At 38.0% G+C, this 17,409-nt stretch overlaps 1 protein-coding gene across 2 annotated transcripts; it reads left to right on the plus strand.

Annotated features, from left to right (window-relative positions):
• The first annotated feature begins 1,134 nt into the window (after positions 1 to 1,134).
• On the plus strand, positions 1,135 to 5,110 carry LOC107790204 (uncharacterized). Of its 2 annotated transcripts, XM_075241643.1 has the most exons (5): positions 1,135 to 1,532; positions 4,056 to 4,196; positions 4,312 to 4,499; positions 4,669 to 4,741; positions 4,832 to 5,022. In XM_075241643.1, the coding sequence occupies exons 1-4, from the start codon at positions 1,170 to 1,172 to the stop codon at positions 4,709 to 4,711; spliced, it is 735 nt and encodes a 244-aa protein (XP_075097744.1). In that variant the 5' UTR covers positions 1,135 to 1,169; the 3' UTR covers positions 4,712 to 4,741; positions 4,832 to 5,022. The 2 variants fall into 2 exon arrangements, with proteins under 2 accessions (XP_075097744.1, XP_075097743.1); XM_075241642.1 differs by lacking the exon at positions 4,669 to 4,741 and having other exon boundaries at positions 4,832 to 5,110.
• The last annotated feature ends 12,299 nt before the right edge of the window (positions 5,111 to 17,409 follow it).

Below are 17,409 nucleotides of genomic sequence, written 5' to 3' on the forward strand. Positions count from 1 at the left end.
TCCGCTCCTGCGGCTCACTCGTCGCATCTGCGACCACTGACTCCCTGGCCTAAAAGCGCACCTGCGATCCCATCCTCGCTTCTGCGAGGGCGCACCTGCGGACTCCCCACCGCAGGTGCGAAAACACCAGAACTAGCAACTCCAAAATTCCTCTAAGTCCAAGTTCATTTCGTTAAGCATCCGAAACACACCCAAGGCCCCCAGGACCTCAACCAAACATACCAACCAATCCTAAAATACCATACGAACTTAGTCGAGCCTTCAAACCAGGTTGAACAACACCAAAAGCATGAATTAAGCACATATTCAAGCCTAAGAATTTAAAATTTTCCAAATTCTACAAACGACGCCGAACCACATCAAATCTAGTCTGAATGACCTCAAATTTTACACACAGGTCACAAATGACATTACGAACCTACAGCCACTTTCGGAATTCTATTCCGAGCTCGATATCAAAATTTCCACTATCGGCCGAAATCGCTAAAAAACTAACTTTTGCCAATTCAAGCCTAAATCTACTACAGACCTCCAAAACACATTCTGGACGCGCTCCTATTCCCAAAATCACTCAACGGAGCTAATGGAGTTGACGAAATTCCATTCCGGATCCGTCTTCACATAGTTCTGACTACGGTCCAAACTCTAAGGCTTAAACTCACAACTAGGGACTAAGTATCCCAAAACTCCCCGAATTCCATAACCAAACACTCCGACAAATCCCAAAAGCATAAACAAATATGGGAAAAGCAGATATTAGGGGATCGAGGCTCAAATTCTCAAAACGACCGGCCGTGTCGTTACAGTCATTTACACCTAATATGAGTTTACAGAGTATTACAAGATCTAGAGATCTTCTTTAACTTTACGGTTTAACAAAAGGATTTTGGAAGGAAAAGAACCAATCTTCTAGAAATATAAAATTTCAACGTTATCGAAAACAGAAAAGGAAAAAATATGTGTATAATTTATGTATTACTATGAGATATAACTATATTTGGTTGTGGGGGCTAAAAGTGTTAAAACGTAAAAGCCCATATAGGGGAAACCCATGACAAAAACAGGAGCGGAATAACATAAAAAGATTAAGGATAAATATGGAAGTACGAAAAAACTTTGCTTATAAATTCTAGTTTTGCAGGACAAGGGTTGTGTAGATCAATTGAGAAATGTTGGGAATCGGATCTGTATCGACAGGGACTTCCGCGGAGAAGAGGCAACAACCACAAGTTGCCGCCGAGAAGAGGGAAAAAGGAAGATGCGAGAAGGGATGCGTGAAGGTGTTAACCGAGGAGATGAGGCGAAGAATGGCAGGAGGAGGAACGTCGACACTGACAGCGGCGGAGATTGAGCAAAAAGTTGCAGAAGGAGGGGGATACCTCAGGGGGTTTAAACCACCAGCCAATTACTCTTATGAAAAGTATGCCAACGATAGCGACGACGAGCTTTTGCCTGATCACGCTTTGCCTGAGCATCGCCCTGATTTTTACCATATTTGGCGTCATTATCACCACCAAGCTGCACAAACCAATGTATGTATTGTTTCCTTCCTTATAGATATATATCATGTGCTTTATTTATATAATATTTAGTGTATTATGCATCTCGACTAATTCAACCGAAGTACCTGGTCTGATTTGGGCAAACAATTACTTACATGTTGTTTAGGCCAATTTTTTCTTTATCAAAACTAAACCACCGTAGTACAGTCAAACTTTCTCTATAATAGCCTCGTTTGTTCCGATATTGTTTGGCTGCTATAGTGAAGTGTTATTTATAGAGGTCATATGTTATAACATAATATAAAAATCGGTTTCGAGAAAAATATGGCTTTTATAGTGATGATTGTTATATGGGATGCTGTTATATGGGATGCTGTTATAGAGAGATGTGACTGTATATGTCTCACTAATTGTAAGCCAATGGAGATGTTTTTGCCCTGATAACACAAGTTTCCCCATTGTCCATGAATATGATTTAGTTTTTTTCTTTGGTTATTCGAATTGGATAGAGTTTTTGTGATTTTCATGTCTTATTTATTACTCTACTGCTTTGCTTCCTTTGGACCTAAATCTTGTTAGGAATTCATGACTCTTTTGGTTCCTCTGGCATACCATTAGACCTTCAGCTGATTTCCTTGACCCCCTCTCCTCTTTAAAACTAATTGACCGTTCTGTTTCCCTATAAAAATACCAGAAAAGGTACTTTAGTTTCGTGTGGTTGGATTTTGCCCGTTGGCGCTTCACCTGAGCATCACCCTCAATTTTTCCTTATTTGGTCACTTTACCACCGGCAAACTCAACCAACCAATGTTTGTTTGCTTCCTTTCATTTTAAGTTCTCTCGCCTTAACTTCCATACAGTGTTGTAAAGCGCTACAGCGCTGAGGCGAGACAGCATCGCTATTTTGGTCTGTTGCGTTGCGAGGAAGAAAAGGCGAGCGCCTCTGCATGTGTAGCGAGAGGCGCTGCGAGGCGTCGCTTTTTGAATAAAACGGAAGAAAAGGCAGCATTAATATTAAAACACAAAATTAGGGCTTGGGTTTCACTTTTCTCCTTCAGCGACGAGCAGCGACCTTCTTCTTCTCCTTTAGCGACTTTCGATCTTCTTCTTCTTCCATCATCAGCCATCATCACCAGGTATGTTACTTTCTTTTCTTTTCTTCTTCTTCTCCTTTTTTCTTCTACTTTCTTCTTCCTCTATTTCAGCAGCGACTTCTTCTTCTTTTTTCTTTTTCTTCTTCTTTCTTCTTTCTTCAATCATTCAATGATCAGCTCTTTCTTCTTTCTTTCTTCATTTTTCTTCTTCTTTCTTTGCTGATTTCCAGAGGCAGTGGCCTTTTTTTGGCTCTGTTTTTCTTCTTCTTTCTTTGCTGTTAGTTTCTTCATTTTTCTTCTTCTTTCTTTGCTGTTTTCCAGAGGCAGTAGCCTTTTTTTTTGCTCTGTTTTTCTTCTTCTTATTAATATATTATTGTTATTGAGTTTTTAGTTATATGTATATAATATTTTATGTTTTTGTATAAATTGTCGCTTCACATCAAAAAGGCGAGCGCTTCGCTGCGCGCCTCTCGCCTCAGTGAAGCGGACCCTCGTAGCTATTTGTCGCCGCACGCTACCCAAAACACTGTAGTTCCATATACATTTGCATGTCGTGTGCTTCTTTATTTATATATTTGTTGTGTAGCACACCAGGTACCTATTACTTCTACTACTGAGTAACACTGTCCGCTAGGGTTAGGCAGATAAAAAGGAAACAAAAGCTTCTTAAATTTTTCTTTTCTCATTCATATTGCTAATTTGTGTATTAGACCTTCCAAATAACATTGATAATCGTCATGTTTGTCTGATTCTAAAGCCTGTTATTTTTAATCCTTTGGGCAAAAAATAATTGCATGTTGTTAGTTCAAATTTTATATCGAAGCTTAGACCATTTGTAATCTGTTTCACTAATTTTAAGCCAATTCAGTTCCTAAGTTGCAGTATCAAGTACTAAATAGGAGTTGTTTTATGTTTATATGTTTCCACTGTACACGAATATGAATTTAGCTGTTACTTAGGGTATTTGAAATGTTAGAATGTACATATATTTTCTTCTCAAAAGAATGTATTTATTTAATTATGTATGGGGGATAACATGTTAATCATGTGACCTCTGAGCCTTCTCCGCTCATACTGGTACCAAGCCCTAGCGCCATGCAAATCATGTCCCCACCTCACAGAAATGCAAATCATGTTGTTATTATTGTGATTTCTGTGATATATCTATTCCTACTAGTTGTAGATCTATTATTACTACTACTTCTGTTAGGGATTGTTGATTCTTTTGGTTCCTTTGGCATTAAACCTTCAACTGATTTCCTTCGCGGTGTTGGCTGGCCCCATGTTCGCTTTTAAACTAATTGACTTGTCTGTTCCCTTATAGAAAGACAAAAAGTTTTTTAATTTTGAGTGGCTGAATCTACTTCATGCTATTTTGTTAGGTTTGTCCAATTCGATTATGATCTCTCTTGTTTCTTCCAGTTTGGATGGGCTTCATCACTGTTGGCTTGTTTGACAGGGTTTTGACCTTGATGTCTATCCTGGTTGTTCTATGCTGGCTGATGTGGTGCCATTAGACAAGTCCCATACCAAGTATGGTGAGATAATGATGGAACTGACTAACCTTGCTATCCAGCAATACAATGAGAAAGAGTGCAATGTATGTATTTGTCCCCTATGCACCTTTGCTTTGTGGGATTAGTCTCCACCTCCACTATCCTTTATTTTCTTCCTGGCATGTTTTCTTTTTCAACTGATAGTGGCTCTGCTTGCAGGTTTTTAAGTACAAGCTCTTGAGTATTGAGAAGGTGAACTATCGGTTGACGGGATTCGAAGAATATTTTTTGACTGTTAAAGTCTTAAATCTCACTCTTGGTTCTTCTATCGAAACTTTTCAAATACATGCTGGCAGACTGATTGCTGTGGGTACCAAAAAGGTCTTTAGTTGCCTGCCAAAGGAGAGGTAAACACCTATTGACATTTAGAATTTGCCTTTTTTTAATTGTGTGTTTCTGTGTGTGCTAGCGTGGGTGAAATAAATCCTTTTGAAATGAATTACATATTTTTTTGTTTTCAAAGAGCTGACGAAGGGAATGGGAGAAACCTCCCCCTCCCTCCCTCCCTCCCTGCAGAAAAAGGAAAAAAAAAAGGATCATATGGGCTTATAAGGAATGATTTTGTGATAAATTATGGAAGCTGGAAATGGTAATCATAGGCATTTGTTATCTGTGGAAAATGCACTTGTACTTGATAGCTAACTTAACTTTGTATTTTTGCCTCCGGACTAATTAACAGGGGTTTGCTTGATGGAGAGGGGAATGTCGCCGAAGGGAAAGAGGGATGGACCTTGGACCCTAGAAGTTATTTGATAACCCTTGGATTCTAGTTACCTTTTACTTTAATGTGTAATCTGATCTGATAATATTGTGCACCTGCACCTGGACCATGGTGTTCTAAATTTAGTAGAAGCACTTCAGTCTTTGCAACTTCGAGCTCTTTAAACTTTGAGAAGTGACCTGACTTTGTTGGATTATGAGCGCTTTAACTATGAGAAGTGTCTTTGCCTCTTTGTTATTTGAAGCATCTCATAATTTTTAGCTATCTGCTGCAGTCTTGGACGATCTGTATTCCAATATATGTGTTACAAACTTATCTTAGGGTTATAAAAACGAAGACATCTTGGTATTTTGAAGGCCTGTACTGCTCATTTACTGTCTTGGTATTTTCGCCAGGATCATATCCAATGATATGCCCATTTAACAGTCTTTTCATCTTCTCTATTGATTTCTTTCTCTTCAATAGCTTCTTTTAAGCGACTTGATTTTTCAAAAAACAAAAAAGAATGATAAAATTTTATAGTTCCTTTACCACTTCAACCCCGCTCATACTCGCATCCCTATTCTCTGTAGATCCCTTTCTTCGATCAACACCAAAAGCATCTACATTGTTTAGTGAAGAATCTGAGGAGGATCTGGCACTGGAGCTAATCCACTCCTATACACAAGTCTTAGCAAACGATGGTCTTCGAAATTATTGCAAGTGTTGTATGTTTAGCATCGTGTAGCTCGAAATATTGATTTATTGTGAATTTCGCGTTAACAAATGTATACAAATGATTTCAATAAATATTTGTGTTAAAGTAACTTTATTGTGCACCGCTTAATGTCACGTCCTTAGTCGTTAACTAAGTACACGTATGACACTTGACAATTCACTCACGATCTTTCACAACTTGTTCACGTTCTTGCTTTGCCAAGTCAGCCTAAATTACTACATTCAAGAAACAGTAAAACATGTCTAGTGAGAATTTTTTAACTAACTGTAAATATCTCAAGTAAACTATTTAGTACCATATCAAGTAAATGACTTGTCCCACATGCAATTTCAAACATTTCGGTAACATTTTATTTTCAAAATATAGTATAAACCATACAGGTTATGAAAATACAAATTGCGGTATGGTTACTACTCACAGTACTCGTATCGAAATACCAAGGGCTAGTGTACTCGTATCGAAATACCAAACTCCTAAGGGCTGGTGTGTAAATATTAATTGTTATACAAATCTTTAATATTTACAAGATAATGGCTTTCTCTAGAATTTTCTACAAGCCTAGAAGATTCCAAGGATTTTCCGAGCAATTCTTCCATTAGAAATCTCTATATTTCTCTAGTTACTTCCCACATGTGCTTGTCTATTTCTTATGAAACTTTTCATATGGCAAAAATATATGCCAAGTGGCACCTACGTGACATGATGATGTGGCGGCCATGACACTCTCCCCCACCCAACTTTGTGTGCCGCCCTCGGTACAAAGCAACGACAAGTATGCGCGCACCTCGCTTTGGTGTCGTCGAAGATCTTTGTCCTTTAGCCATGATGCCTTATGAAGCAGTTCGCCTTCCCATGTCACAAGATACTGGTCATATTTCTTCTTGCCCCTTTTGTACTTTGGACGACTAGCGACGATGGCCTCGATCCTCCGCTCATTTGATGTCTCTTCTTGCTCTTGGCGTGAATTTCCCCATGACTCGATCAAGTCTAGCAGCTTTTCAAGCATCGGGTCCATGCTTCCACTACCTGTTTGGCTGCTCTCATTGGATTTAGTTGCTCAACTGTGGGGGCATTGGTATTATGAGTTGATTGACCTATGTTCTATGGATATGTGAAAACACTATCGGTATGCTGAATTTCGGGAGACGACGAACCCCTCCGCCCCCCAACCAAATGCATTACTATGGGCGTGTATGGAATAAGATTGAGTGGAAATTGTAATCTTAGGCATTTGTTATTTGTGGAAAATGCACTTCTACTTGATAGCTAACTTTATATTTTGTTTTTTTCCTCTGAACTAATTAACAGGGGTTGGTTGCAATTGCCAAGCAGGATGGATAGGGAAGTGTCACTGAGAGAAAGACCCTTGAACTCTAGTTATTTAATAGTTTAATCGTTTACTTTAATATGTAATATGGTCTGATAATATTATGCACCTGGATCCCATAGCTTTCTTAATTTAGTAGAAACATTTCAGTTTCTGTGACTATGAGAGCTTTAACTTTTAGAAGTGAGATGATTTCTTTGTTAAATTATGAGCCCTTTAACTTTGACAAGTGATCTGACTTCTTTGTTAATTGATGTATCTGATATATTTTTAGATTACATAACAAATGGCAATGTGGCCAACTAACAAAGGCAATAGGAATGCAGTATGTTCTTATTAAAAGGAGATTTTGAATTATGATAACTCTGATAAATTATTCCTCCTTTCGTTTCATTTTAGATGGTGTAATTTGACTTGACACAAAGTTTAAGTGAAAAAAAAAGAAGAAAAAACTTTTGATCATGTGGTCCTAAAAACTTACGGGCCAAAAGCTTTGTGGGGCCATGACAATTTTGTGGCGGTAAAGACTTATCATTAAGGGTAAAGTGATTAAAATAGAAAGTTTAAAGTTAGATTGTTTTCAAATATACAAAAGTGATATTCTTTTTGGAATATATTAATAAGGATAGTGTGTCAATTAAATTGAAGCAAAAGGAGGGGTTGTTATTAACCTAAATCAACATGATATGGTTTTTAAGAGCTAATAATCGAGATTTTCATGTAATTACTGTATAGGTAACTTCATAGTGTAATATTTTTTTTTTACAGTATTAGTATATAAAATATAAACTCTTTATGATTCAATTAAAGGTAGCAGAAGCCACCATCTTTCATTTCTTAATTTCCTATCATTTCTTTTTTGTTGTTGTTGTGAACTTAGGTTTCAATTCCTACATTGTATATCTAAAGTCAAAATTCTAATATTACTTCTTAGGAGTATTAAGTTAATTAAGAATCTAGCTTGCTTGAAAGTGCATAATTGTTGTAGACATATAAAATTTATTGTATTTAATCCATACAAAATTTGGATTATATCTTAAATTTATTTGGGTTTAAGAAATTAATTTGGACTCTACAAATTAAATAAGTCCATTTATTTACAAGCCCAAGGTCTATTTCATCTTAAGGCCCAGACTTATGCCACGTGTCAAGTAACATGGCATATCCAGTCAAACTCCAGGCCAATAAGGTGACGCCACGTGTTTAATGATGTGGCAATCCCAGTCCAAAATAATGACCAATCAAGAGTTGCTAAATGTCTAAAATGACATGTCTTGGCCAATCACAAGCAAGCTTATCACATAGCTTATGTGATAAGTTTGATGACTTGCATGAGCCAATCAGAATCAAGCAAGAGAGTTCATATGTAGCTGGACTGTCCATCCTCTATCACTATAAATAGAGGGGGTTACATAACTCTCTGGGGACATTCAGAATTGGAGAAGAACATTCCGCAATTGGTGAGGGCATCCGCAAACAGAGAGATCAATTATCAAGTGCGAAGTTCTTCTACAAAGGAGTGGTCAACGAAGTTCTTCCCGGAGATCAACCCAAAACAACAAAGTGTTGCTCGACGTTCTTGGTGATTAAATACATCACAAGGAGGTCTACATCGTTCTGCATTCGAGAAAGACGCTTCTCAAGCCCTCGAATCACGGTGAATTTCATAGAGGAGAATCAAGGGATACAAAGAATTGTACTCACAAATATTTATCAATAAAATCTCTTTTTCTTCATATTATTTTTTGTTGCGGTTTATTTTTCGTCTACAAAATTTTGTTGCGAACAAATTTTGGCACGCCTAGTGGGACTAATTCTGTCCTTCATCTCTTCCTCTTGCAAGTTAAAAACTGCAAATTTCATATCTACTGCTGCAATGGCCTTCCACAAGTGCGATGATATTTTGTGCATAAGATGCTACTGCTGCCGCATTCGCTGAGCTCAATCATGTTAGCCCAATCACTCGAAGCAAGTTCAAGGCTAGTGGCTTGGATGGATCCGAATACTTTGCCTCCTTGGAGATGGTAAAGAAGATCAGATATCATATGACGTCTGCAACCGCAATCTCTGGGGGAAACACCTTATTCTAGTTATTTGACAAGCTTTCTCAAACAACCTCAAACCTTAGTGGATTTGAGGATTTGGTGGATTCTCCAGTTTCAACGAAAGTTAACGCCTTGATAACTGAGCACAACTAACGTGGACGGAAAGTTTGCCATGATGGAACAGACTATAGAAGTCTTAAAGAAGTCTGTTGAAGACAAAGACCTTCAAATCGCTCAACTCATGAAAAAATTGGAGGCCTATACACCTGCAGAGTCGAGCCATGTCTCTCCTCATTCACATGTCTTCACCTTGCAGAAAACGATTGGAGGAATCGCTTGCTAAGTTCAACATTCAAAAGGAAAAGAAATCCACTTCAGTTGCGGCGTTATCTGTCCAACAATTGCAAGACATGATAACAAACACCATCATAGTTCAATATGGAGGAACATCACAAAGTTCGTTGTACTATTCTAAGCCTTATACTAAGCGGGTTGATTGTCTAACTATGTCAACCAATTATCAACCACCAAAGTTGCATCAATTTGATGGCAAAGGAAACCCAAGGCAACATATTGCCCACTTTGTCGAGACTTGTAGCAATGCTGGAACGCATGGTGATCTTTTGGTAAAATAATTTGTTCGTTCTCTGAAAGGGAACACATTTTACTGGTATATTGACTTGGAGCCCGAGTCCATTGATAGCTGGGAGAAACTTGAGAGGGAATTCCTCAATCGTTTTTACAGTACCCGAAGAATTGTAAGCATGATAGAGTTGACATGCACCTAGCAAAGGAAGGACGAGCCCGTGGTGGATTACATCAATCGTTGGAGGGCGTTAAGTTTGGACTGCAAGGATTGCCTTTTAATAATATTTGCTGTGGAGATGTGCATTCAGGGAATGCACTGGGGCCTTTTGTACATCCTACAAGGGATCAAACCGTGAACTTTTGAAGAACTTGCAACACTAGCTCACGACATGGAGTAGAATCTATAGTTGTGAAAGCAACTTCTGTGAAAGTCACGACTAAGAAAAAAGTGAAGGAGTATAAGACCCCGAGTCAATATCCCAAAGAGGAGAAACGTCATCCTACTTTGAAGGAATTGGAGGCGACGGTTTATCCGTTTCCAAATTCAGACGTACCCACGATCCTTGCTGAATTGCTTGCCAAGAAAGTCATTGATCTCCCTGAATAAAAAAGGCCTGAGGAAATTGGTAAAGTTGGCGATCCAAATACTGCAAGTTTCATCGCGTTAATAGCCACCCTAAAGAGAAATGCTTTGTCTTAAAGGAGAAAACCATGGCTCTTGTAAGTGAAGGGAAAATCATCATAGATATGGATGAAACAACAGAAGCAAACCATGCAAGTGTAGCGCCCAAGGAAAAGAAGCGTTCAAGGTTGCAGAACATATCAAGCAATGCCTTCTTACAATTTGGAAGTTTCGAGCCTGTTGAAGTTGATCTTCCAAGGAAAACTCTTGAAGGTTCACTCGAGCTAGACAATCACTCCAAAGACAATGGCGATGAGGGTTGGACTCTAGTCACTCCCAAGAAGAAAAAATATCAGGCAGTTTTGAGGCTACGAATTCCTAAGCCAAGAGCGATGATGAGCAATGTGGATAATCTACAACCACCAAGAATTATCAAATCTTCTATTAGCAAGAAGATTAATAGTGCCTTATCACTGAAGTTCCGCAAGCCCATCACATTGCATGAATTCTTTCATGGAGGTCATGTTGGTGCAACTCATATAGTTTCTAGTACTGATGAAACAAAAGAAAGAAATGATGAGCTTGATCCAATGAAACCACAAGAACATCATGATAACGGAAAAGTTATCACATGTTGTGCCACAATTTCCTTCACAGATGATGACTTGTTGCTGGGGTTTAAGCCACATAACATACCTTTGTTCGTTGTAAGGGCCATTTGGGAACAACATCTCAATCGCATACTTGTTGATGATGGTTCAATTGTTAACATCATGCCAAAGATGATGCTAAAAGAGTTTTGGATCACGATCGATGAGCTATCCAAAAGTAACCTAACAATTCAAGGTTTCAACCAAGGAGGACAAGGAGCCATAGGTATGATCCGCGTAGGATTATCCATTGGTGAGATGAAGTCAAGCACCCTAATTCACATCATAGATGCTAAAATATCATACAACTTGTTGCTTGGACGTCCTTTGCATCGATGTCTGAAGTACAGAAGAGACGGAGAGATAGTAAAAATTGATGCAAACATCAATTCTTTCACTAAGACAGAGTCATACTTTGCAGATGCAAAATTCTACCTAGATTCTTGTGAACCGAATGTGGAGAAACCATTATCAGTCGACGAAACTGATGTCAATTCAGAAGAATAAAATGAGGCTCAATGGACTACCGCCAAGATGTCTAAGAAGAGAACTGAAGAAGTCTCCATTAAGCTATCATCATCTGAAGATATCATACAAACAAAGACTGATAAGGAACATCTAGTTTTTTGCTATGTTCCGCATAAGCATCGAAAGAATGGGCAGCCTTTGTTACAGGAATGTACTCCAAGTAAGCAAATGAGTCACATAGCGATCCAAGATTTGAAGGAGCATATGATCGTCCCAATTGCACAAATCCCATACGTGAGTTGTGAGTCTGCTAAAGGCAATATCCAAGCTGATAAAAAAAGGGCACTTTGATCCTAAGGCCTTCATACTGCTTGAAAAGTCTGATTACGACTTCTCCAATCCATCAAGACTAGGAGAACTCAAAGACGAAGTCATTGGTGAAAAGATACATGGGCTCAATGAGTCCCAAATGAAGTTGAGAAAGCAAGGGCACTACATCGCCACTCCAAAGTTTGGGTTGAGATTCAGTTTGGCAGAGCCTCTTCGAATTTCATCTAAGAGAAGCAAAGAGATAGCTTCATCACAACACACCTCGGTAGAGGAGATGGAGGAAGTTAAGGGCAAGAAAATAAAATAACGGGCTTCAGTGTTTGATCACATTGGAGGCTCAACCCCTCGGGTCTCGGTATTTGAAAAGCTAAGTCACAAAGGTGAACGTGTATCTTCCAAATGTCTAAATGAAGTTTCAAAAACCTCAAAGACCTCTGTTTTTTGTCTCCTGGGAACCACAAGGAATTCACCATCTAGAAAAATACTATCAAAACATAAGGAGCAAGGCCATGAGGAGCGGGGTCATTTTGAAGTTGTTGCTGACAAGAAAATCTGTAGTGCTTTCCCATCACATATGAAGAGGAAGTTTATTTTGTCAATATCCACAGATGGTTCACTGAAGGTGCAAAGAAGAATCATTATTTACACTTTCCAGCCTTGTAAAGAAGCAGAGAAAGAGAAAGAAGCCATGCGACCATCCAAGGAAGTCAAAGAGAAAAGTCAGTCTTTGTGGAAACATCCTATCACATAACTGTGGAAGATAGCCTATGCCTTGACATTGATGATGAAGTACACGAGGCTCCCCCACAACTAGAAGATGGCGAACAATCAACCGTGGATGAGCTTAAGGAACTCAATTTAGGAACTCCGGAAGATCCACGACCTACCTTCATTAGTGCGCTTCTTACGCCTCAGGGGGCGGAGGAATACTCCAAGTTATTGAACAAAGATGTCTTCACTTGGTCGTATAAAGAAATGCCTGGTTTAGTCATAAGGTAGCAGTTCATCATTTGGGGATCAAAAGTGGAGCACGCCCTGTGAAGCAGTTACAACGCATATTTCGACCCGAGCTAGATGTTACACCCCAAGTTTTCGTACGTGAAAGTATGTGTTGATACCCAATTTCGCCCTCATATTTTCTCAAACCGTATATATATTTTTAAAATATCATTTTGTGTCATTACTTAGTTTACAAGAATTTTCTATAATTTTTCATAATTTTTAAAGCTCAAAAAATTAATTTCTTTCTATATTTTATTATATAAATATCTAATAATTATCCTTTAAAATTATTTTGAGATGACTTAAGTACCTAAAATTATTATTTGCATCCATAATACATATTTCAAATATTTTCACTTTATTTTGTAATTACAATAGTATTTTAAGCTATTTGCACAATCTTGTAGGCATATCATATATTTTGCATTTTGTCATTTTGTTCAGGGTCAAAATAATATTTTACATTTTGTAATCTTCTACTATTATTTTAAAGTATTAGTTTGCATAAATAGAATTTTTATATATTTATTTAATTATTTTAATTAAATTATTTCCCTTTTAATCTCCTATTTAAAAACTAGCCCGATTCTAAAGTAATATTCGAGCCAATTTTAGCCCAAATCCTAAGCCCACACCCTCTCCCCTCTCAGCAGCCCAAACCAGCCTAACCCTTTAATGAACCCGGTCGCGACCCGTTTTAAACGACCCGCCCCACTCATATTTCAATCTTGGCCGTTGATCTCAAATGATCAATGACCTATAATAATCCCCTACCTCTCCTTATAACCCCTCAACCCCAAACCCTAACTTCATTTTACCCGTCCTCCACCCCCAAATCCTCTCGAAGATTCTCTTCTCTTCAGAATTCCTAGTCGCCTCCCCAATCTTCTCCAAATCCGAGTAAATCATAGATTCTCTCTGTGATTTATTTGCCTTTTACGCGTTATCTCGTTGTTAATTGCAAGATTATGGTGTTACTTGGTACTTGCCTACCTTTCTGATTCTGTCTGAATGAGTCCTATTTCTTGAATATGGAGTGTATTTCGTCTACACACGTCTGATTCTACACTGTGTGAGTCCGATTTTGTTTGGATTTCTGCTGATTTAAACTTTCCCAAACCGGATTTCTCTCTTAAATCGATTTCAAATTAATTTGCATGTTGTCTTCCCTTATTTGTTGCTTATTTTACTCAGTTTCCTTATGTGCTTGCTCAATTTTTTACTGCTATATAAACCCCTCCCCATCCCCCTTTGAGACAGGAATCGATACTTTCACTAAAAACTGGAGCTTTGTGATTCTCTCATTCTCTTGTTTAGTACTTCATTCCCTTGGTGCGAGCATTGCCCGGAGTTCTTTTGAAGCTCTTGGGAACTTTGACGTATTGAGATTCTGGGTTCTTGTGAAATTTTTGTTCTTTGTTGTTGTTCGTTTAACTGGTAAGTTGCTTGATCTTTTGCAATTTTATTTTTTATGTGTCTCTGATTTGCATGTGCTCTCGCTTCTGAAATCTATGTCTTAATATGTTTCTGGGCTACTTTCATGCACAACTCTGTTAGCTTTACACTCGTTTTAAATATCTCTAGAATTTAACTCCTCCTAATGCTGCTAGTTCTGAGATTGTCTATGTCTAACTTAGATAATCTAAACCCTCATAAGCTCGTTTAGCTAGTGTTTTAGTGTTTGAATGTTCATGAATATGCTTACCTGCTTTGTCCTGAATCTCTGTAATGAATGCCTCACATCTGTAATAACCTATGTTAAGACTTTCACTGTTAACTATGACTTGTTTCTCTGCTATTGTGTCACTCAGCATGCTCACTTGACCTCATACCCCTTTAATGATTGTTTTAAATTTTAAAACAGTTATCCCAACTTGTTTTCCCTACCATGTTTGAACTATTTGATATTAGGATGAATCCCTGACATAACTTAGACCTTCCTTAGTTAATTAGTCTGCTGGTCAATACTTGAATGCCTACGTTTGCCATTTGATATGAGTTTATTTTCACTCTATTCTGAATCTCTGCAATAATTATCTTGCTGATATGTAATGTGTTCTAATCTGTATTAAGATTTTTTTTCTATCAACTATGATCTTGTTTCCCTGCTAATATGTCCCCCATCATGTCTTTGGCTTACTTAATTCCTTATCCCTTCAGTGAATACTTGACTTGTCACAATGTGTATTCCCCTATTATGTCTAAATGTTGCCTTGTTCCCTGATGAGAGTTAACATGTCTGTCTTATGACACTAGGATGTATACTTAGCATAATTTTGACCTTTTAGGTTTCAATTTGTCAGTATTATGCACTTGTGCATGATAACCTTTGTCAATCTTGCAAACTTGTTTCTTCCCCAATTTCTTTCAACATGAGGCTATCTATGTAGTACTTTGCTGTCTTGCTGAACCTACTGGCCTGCTTGATTAGTTTCTCTGTATTCTCCACTTGGTATAGTACTTAGTTCCTGTCCCTCTATTACTATCCATTCTCCTTATTTGCTACTCATGCTATTCTGAATTCTCATTCTTAGCCAGCTGAAAGCCAAGGCTATAGAGGTTCTATTGTTGGCCTCCCTAGTGAGAGCACTGCTCGGGGTCCAATTGAGACCCTTGTGAACTCTGACACACTATGGCTTGGTCCTTAGTCACTCCCTCAATCTCAATATTGTTCCTATTCTCTCTATTTCCCCTCTTATGTGTACTTGAATTGGTTGGTTCAAGTGGTACAACACTTGGTGTTGTGGATCACTGAATTGGTATGGGTTATTCTATGGACCCATGATCATGTATTGAACGTGGCTCTTTGTTGAAGGACTAGTAAGGCCGGGTGTTTAGTTATTTTATTCGGGCCTCCTGTGGGCCTGCTCACTGTTATGTAATATTGTTACTTTACTCATTATTGGGCCTGTAATAATTATGTAATAACAATTAGGGTGATAGTGGAATTGGGAAATGGGTATCTCCTAATACTTGCATGAAAATGGGTAGAAAGCATGTTTATAGGATTTGTGTGATCTATTTGCCATCCGACCTGTTATATGTGAATCTCTTTGTGTACTACTAGAAATCATGTCATCAGGGAACCACATACTCACCTAATTAATATGCTGTCAATGCATGAGTATTCTATCTATTCTTGTGCTATGTGTTGCTAGACAACATGCCTATAGGAAATAATCGCTAATGACTGCTACTTAATCTGTTCAATAAATATCATGCCCATAGGGTTTTAACTAATTAATTCACTATTGCAATCTCATTGTCCATCTAGAAAGCATACCTATAGGAGCTAATTGAATGGGAATCAGTTCCAATCACCGAGCTTTAGAAATCATGCCTATAGGATATCACTACTCGCTTTTCAAATGCTGTTTTATTGTTCATCCACGCAATTATTAGGAAGCGTAATAATTTTGAGCACTTCTAATGAATTTCACTGTTACTTATTATATAAATCACCTAGAAATCATGGCTATAGGTTTGTCCACTGATAATCTGTAATAAGCCACTTAACAACATTTGGCTTTTACCAAATAGTGATTTAGAAATCCTAGGTCTAAATTGGCTTGCGCATCTGAATCAGATCATCTAGAAACCATGCCTATATAATTTAACGACTGCAATCCCTTCGATTATGAAAACAGCCTAACATGTAAAATCTGTTTGCGTGCATTTTTTTTTCTAATTGCGGAGGCTAATATGAGCCTTTAATTGGATTTAATTACAGTCCTATTTATTTGAATTATCTCCTAGTTTTAACATTTTTGAGTAGCCTAAATCAAGTCTAGAACCACCCAAAAATAGAGGTTCAAATGCCTCATGGACCAAAAGCATGTGACAGGTAGTGCATGCATAAGGCACGATTTAGAATCAACTAGTGCGCTTTAGGTAATAACTTAAAGATAGTAATCGGGTAGCAGGAGATGATAGTATGTGCCCGCTAAATATTACGAGTAACACACCATTTTGAGAGAGTTACGAAGTATTATTTATGTTTCACGGGGTGATCCTTTAGGCTAAAAAGCTTAGGATCCCCCATTTATCTTTGAATCAAGTGTTTGTATTTACTCAAAGTCTTTGATAATAAAACTTTCCAAACTTCTTATTTTCTCTGTCTTTGTTTATCTGACTAATTCATATAATTCAAGTTCAACCTTGACCCACTGTTGTGGACCTCGAAGAGTGCCTAACAACTTCTCTTTGAGGTAATTTCGAGCCCTTACCCGATATCTAGTGATGCAATCTAGTCAAACCCGAGTCATATACAAATAGGTGCCCTAACGCACCTTAAACCGTAAGGTGGTGACTCTCCTCTTTTAATACCTCCTTTAAAAGAGTTGTCACACGTCGAGGCCCGATTTTAGAGAGAAAAAATGGGGCGCAACAGCATGGCGACTCTGCTGGGGATTTACACTTAGGCTTTTACCATAACAAACTTGGCTCATGTGAATTAGTGTTCTATGATAAACGTGTTTCCTCGTTCTTTTATTATTTTGTTGCTGCATGAATATCCCGCTCCTGTTTCCCTTTTTATTGCTGCATTTACAGCCTTTCCCTTATTCTCCCTTTATTTGAATTCGTATTAATATGCAAATCCCTTCCCTTATTTTGCTCAAATTGGCTCTAACATGTGTGTACCTTTTTTAGTCGTACTTATTTGCTCCAAGTCGCATTCTAAATTGCTACACCATGTTTCTCCCCACCCTTACTCCCTCGCTTACTTTTTACTATTTCCACATTGCACGAACTGACTTCTTCTTATTTTCCTTTCTTTTCATGTCTT

Source organism: Nicotiana tabacum, chromosome 21 (assembly GCF_000715075.1).
Source record: "Nicotiana tabacum cultivar K326 chromosome 21, ASM71507v2, whole genome shotgun sequence".
NCBI lineage: Eukaryota > Viridiplantae > Streptophyta > Magnoliopsida > Solanales > Solanaceae > Nicotiana > Nicotiana tabacum.

Bases quoted from the DNA above. Each gene is read 5' to 3' on its own strand.
- LOC107790204 (XM_075241642.1), top strand. From the start codon at position 1,170: ATGTTGGGAATCGGATCTGTATCGACAGGGACTTCCGCGGAGAAGAGG. The intron at 1,533-4,055 runs GTATGTATTGTT...CTTGTTTGACAG, and splicing joins ACCAAGCTGCACAAACCAAT to GGTTTTGACCTTGATGTCTA. The intron at 4,197-4,311 runs GTATGTATTTGT...CTCTGCTTGCAG, and splicing joins ACAATGAGAAAGAGTGCAAT to GTTTTTAAGTACAAGCTCTT.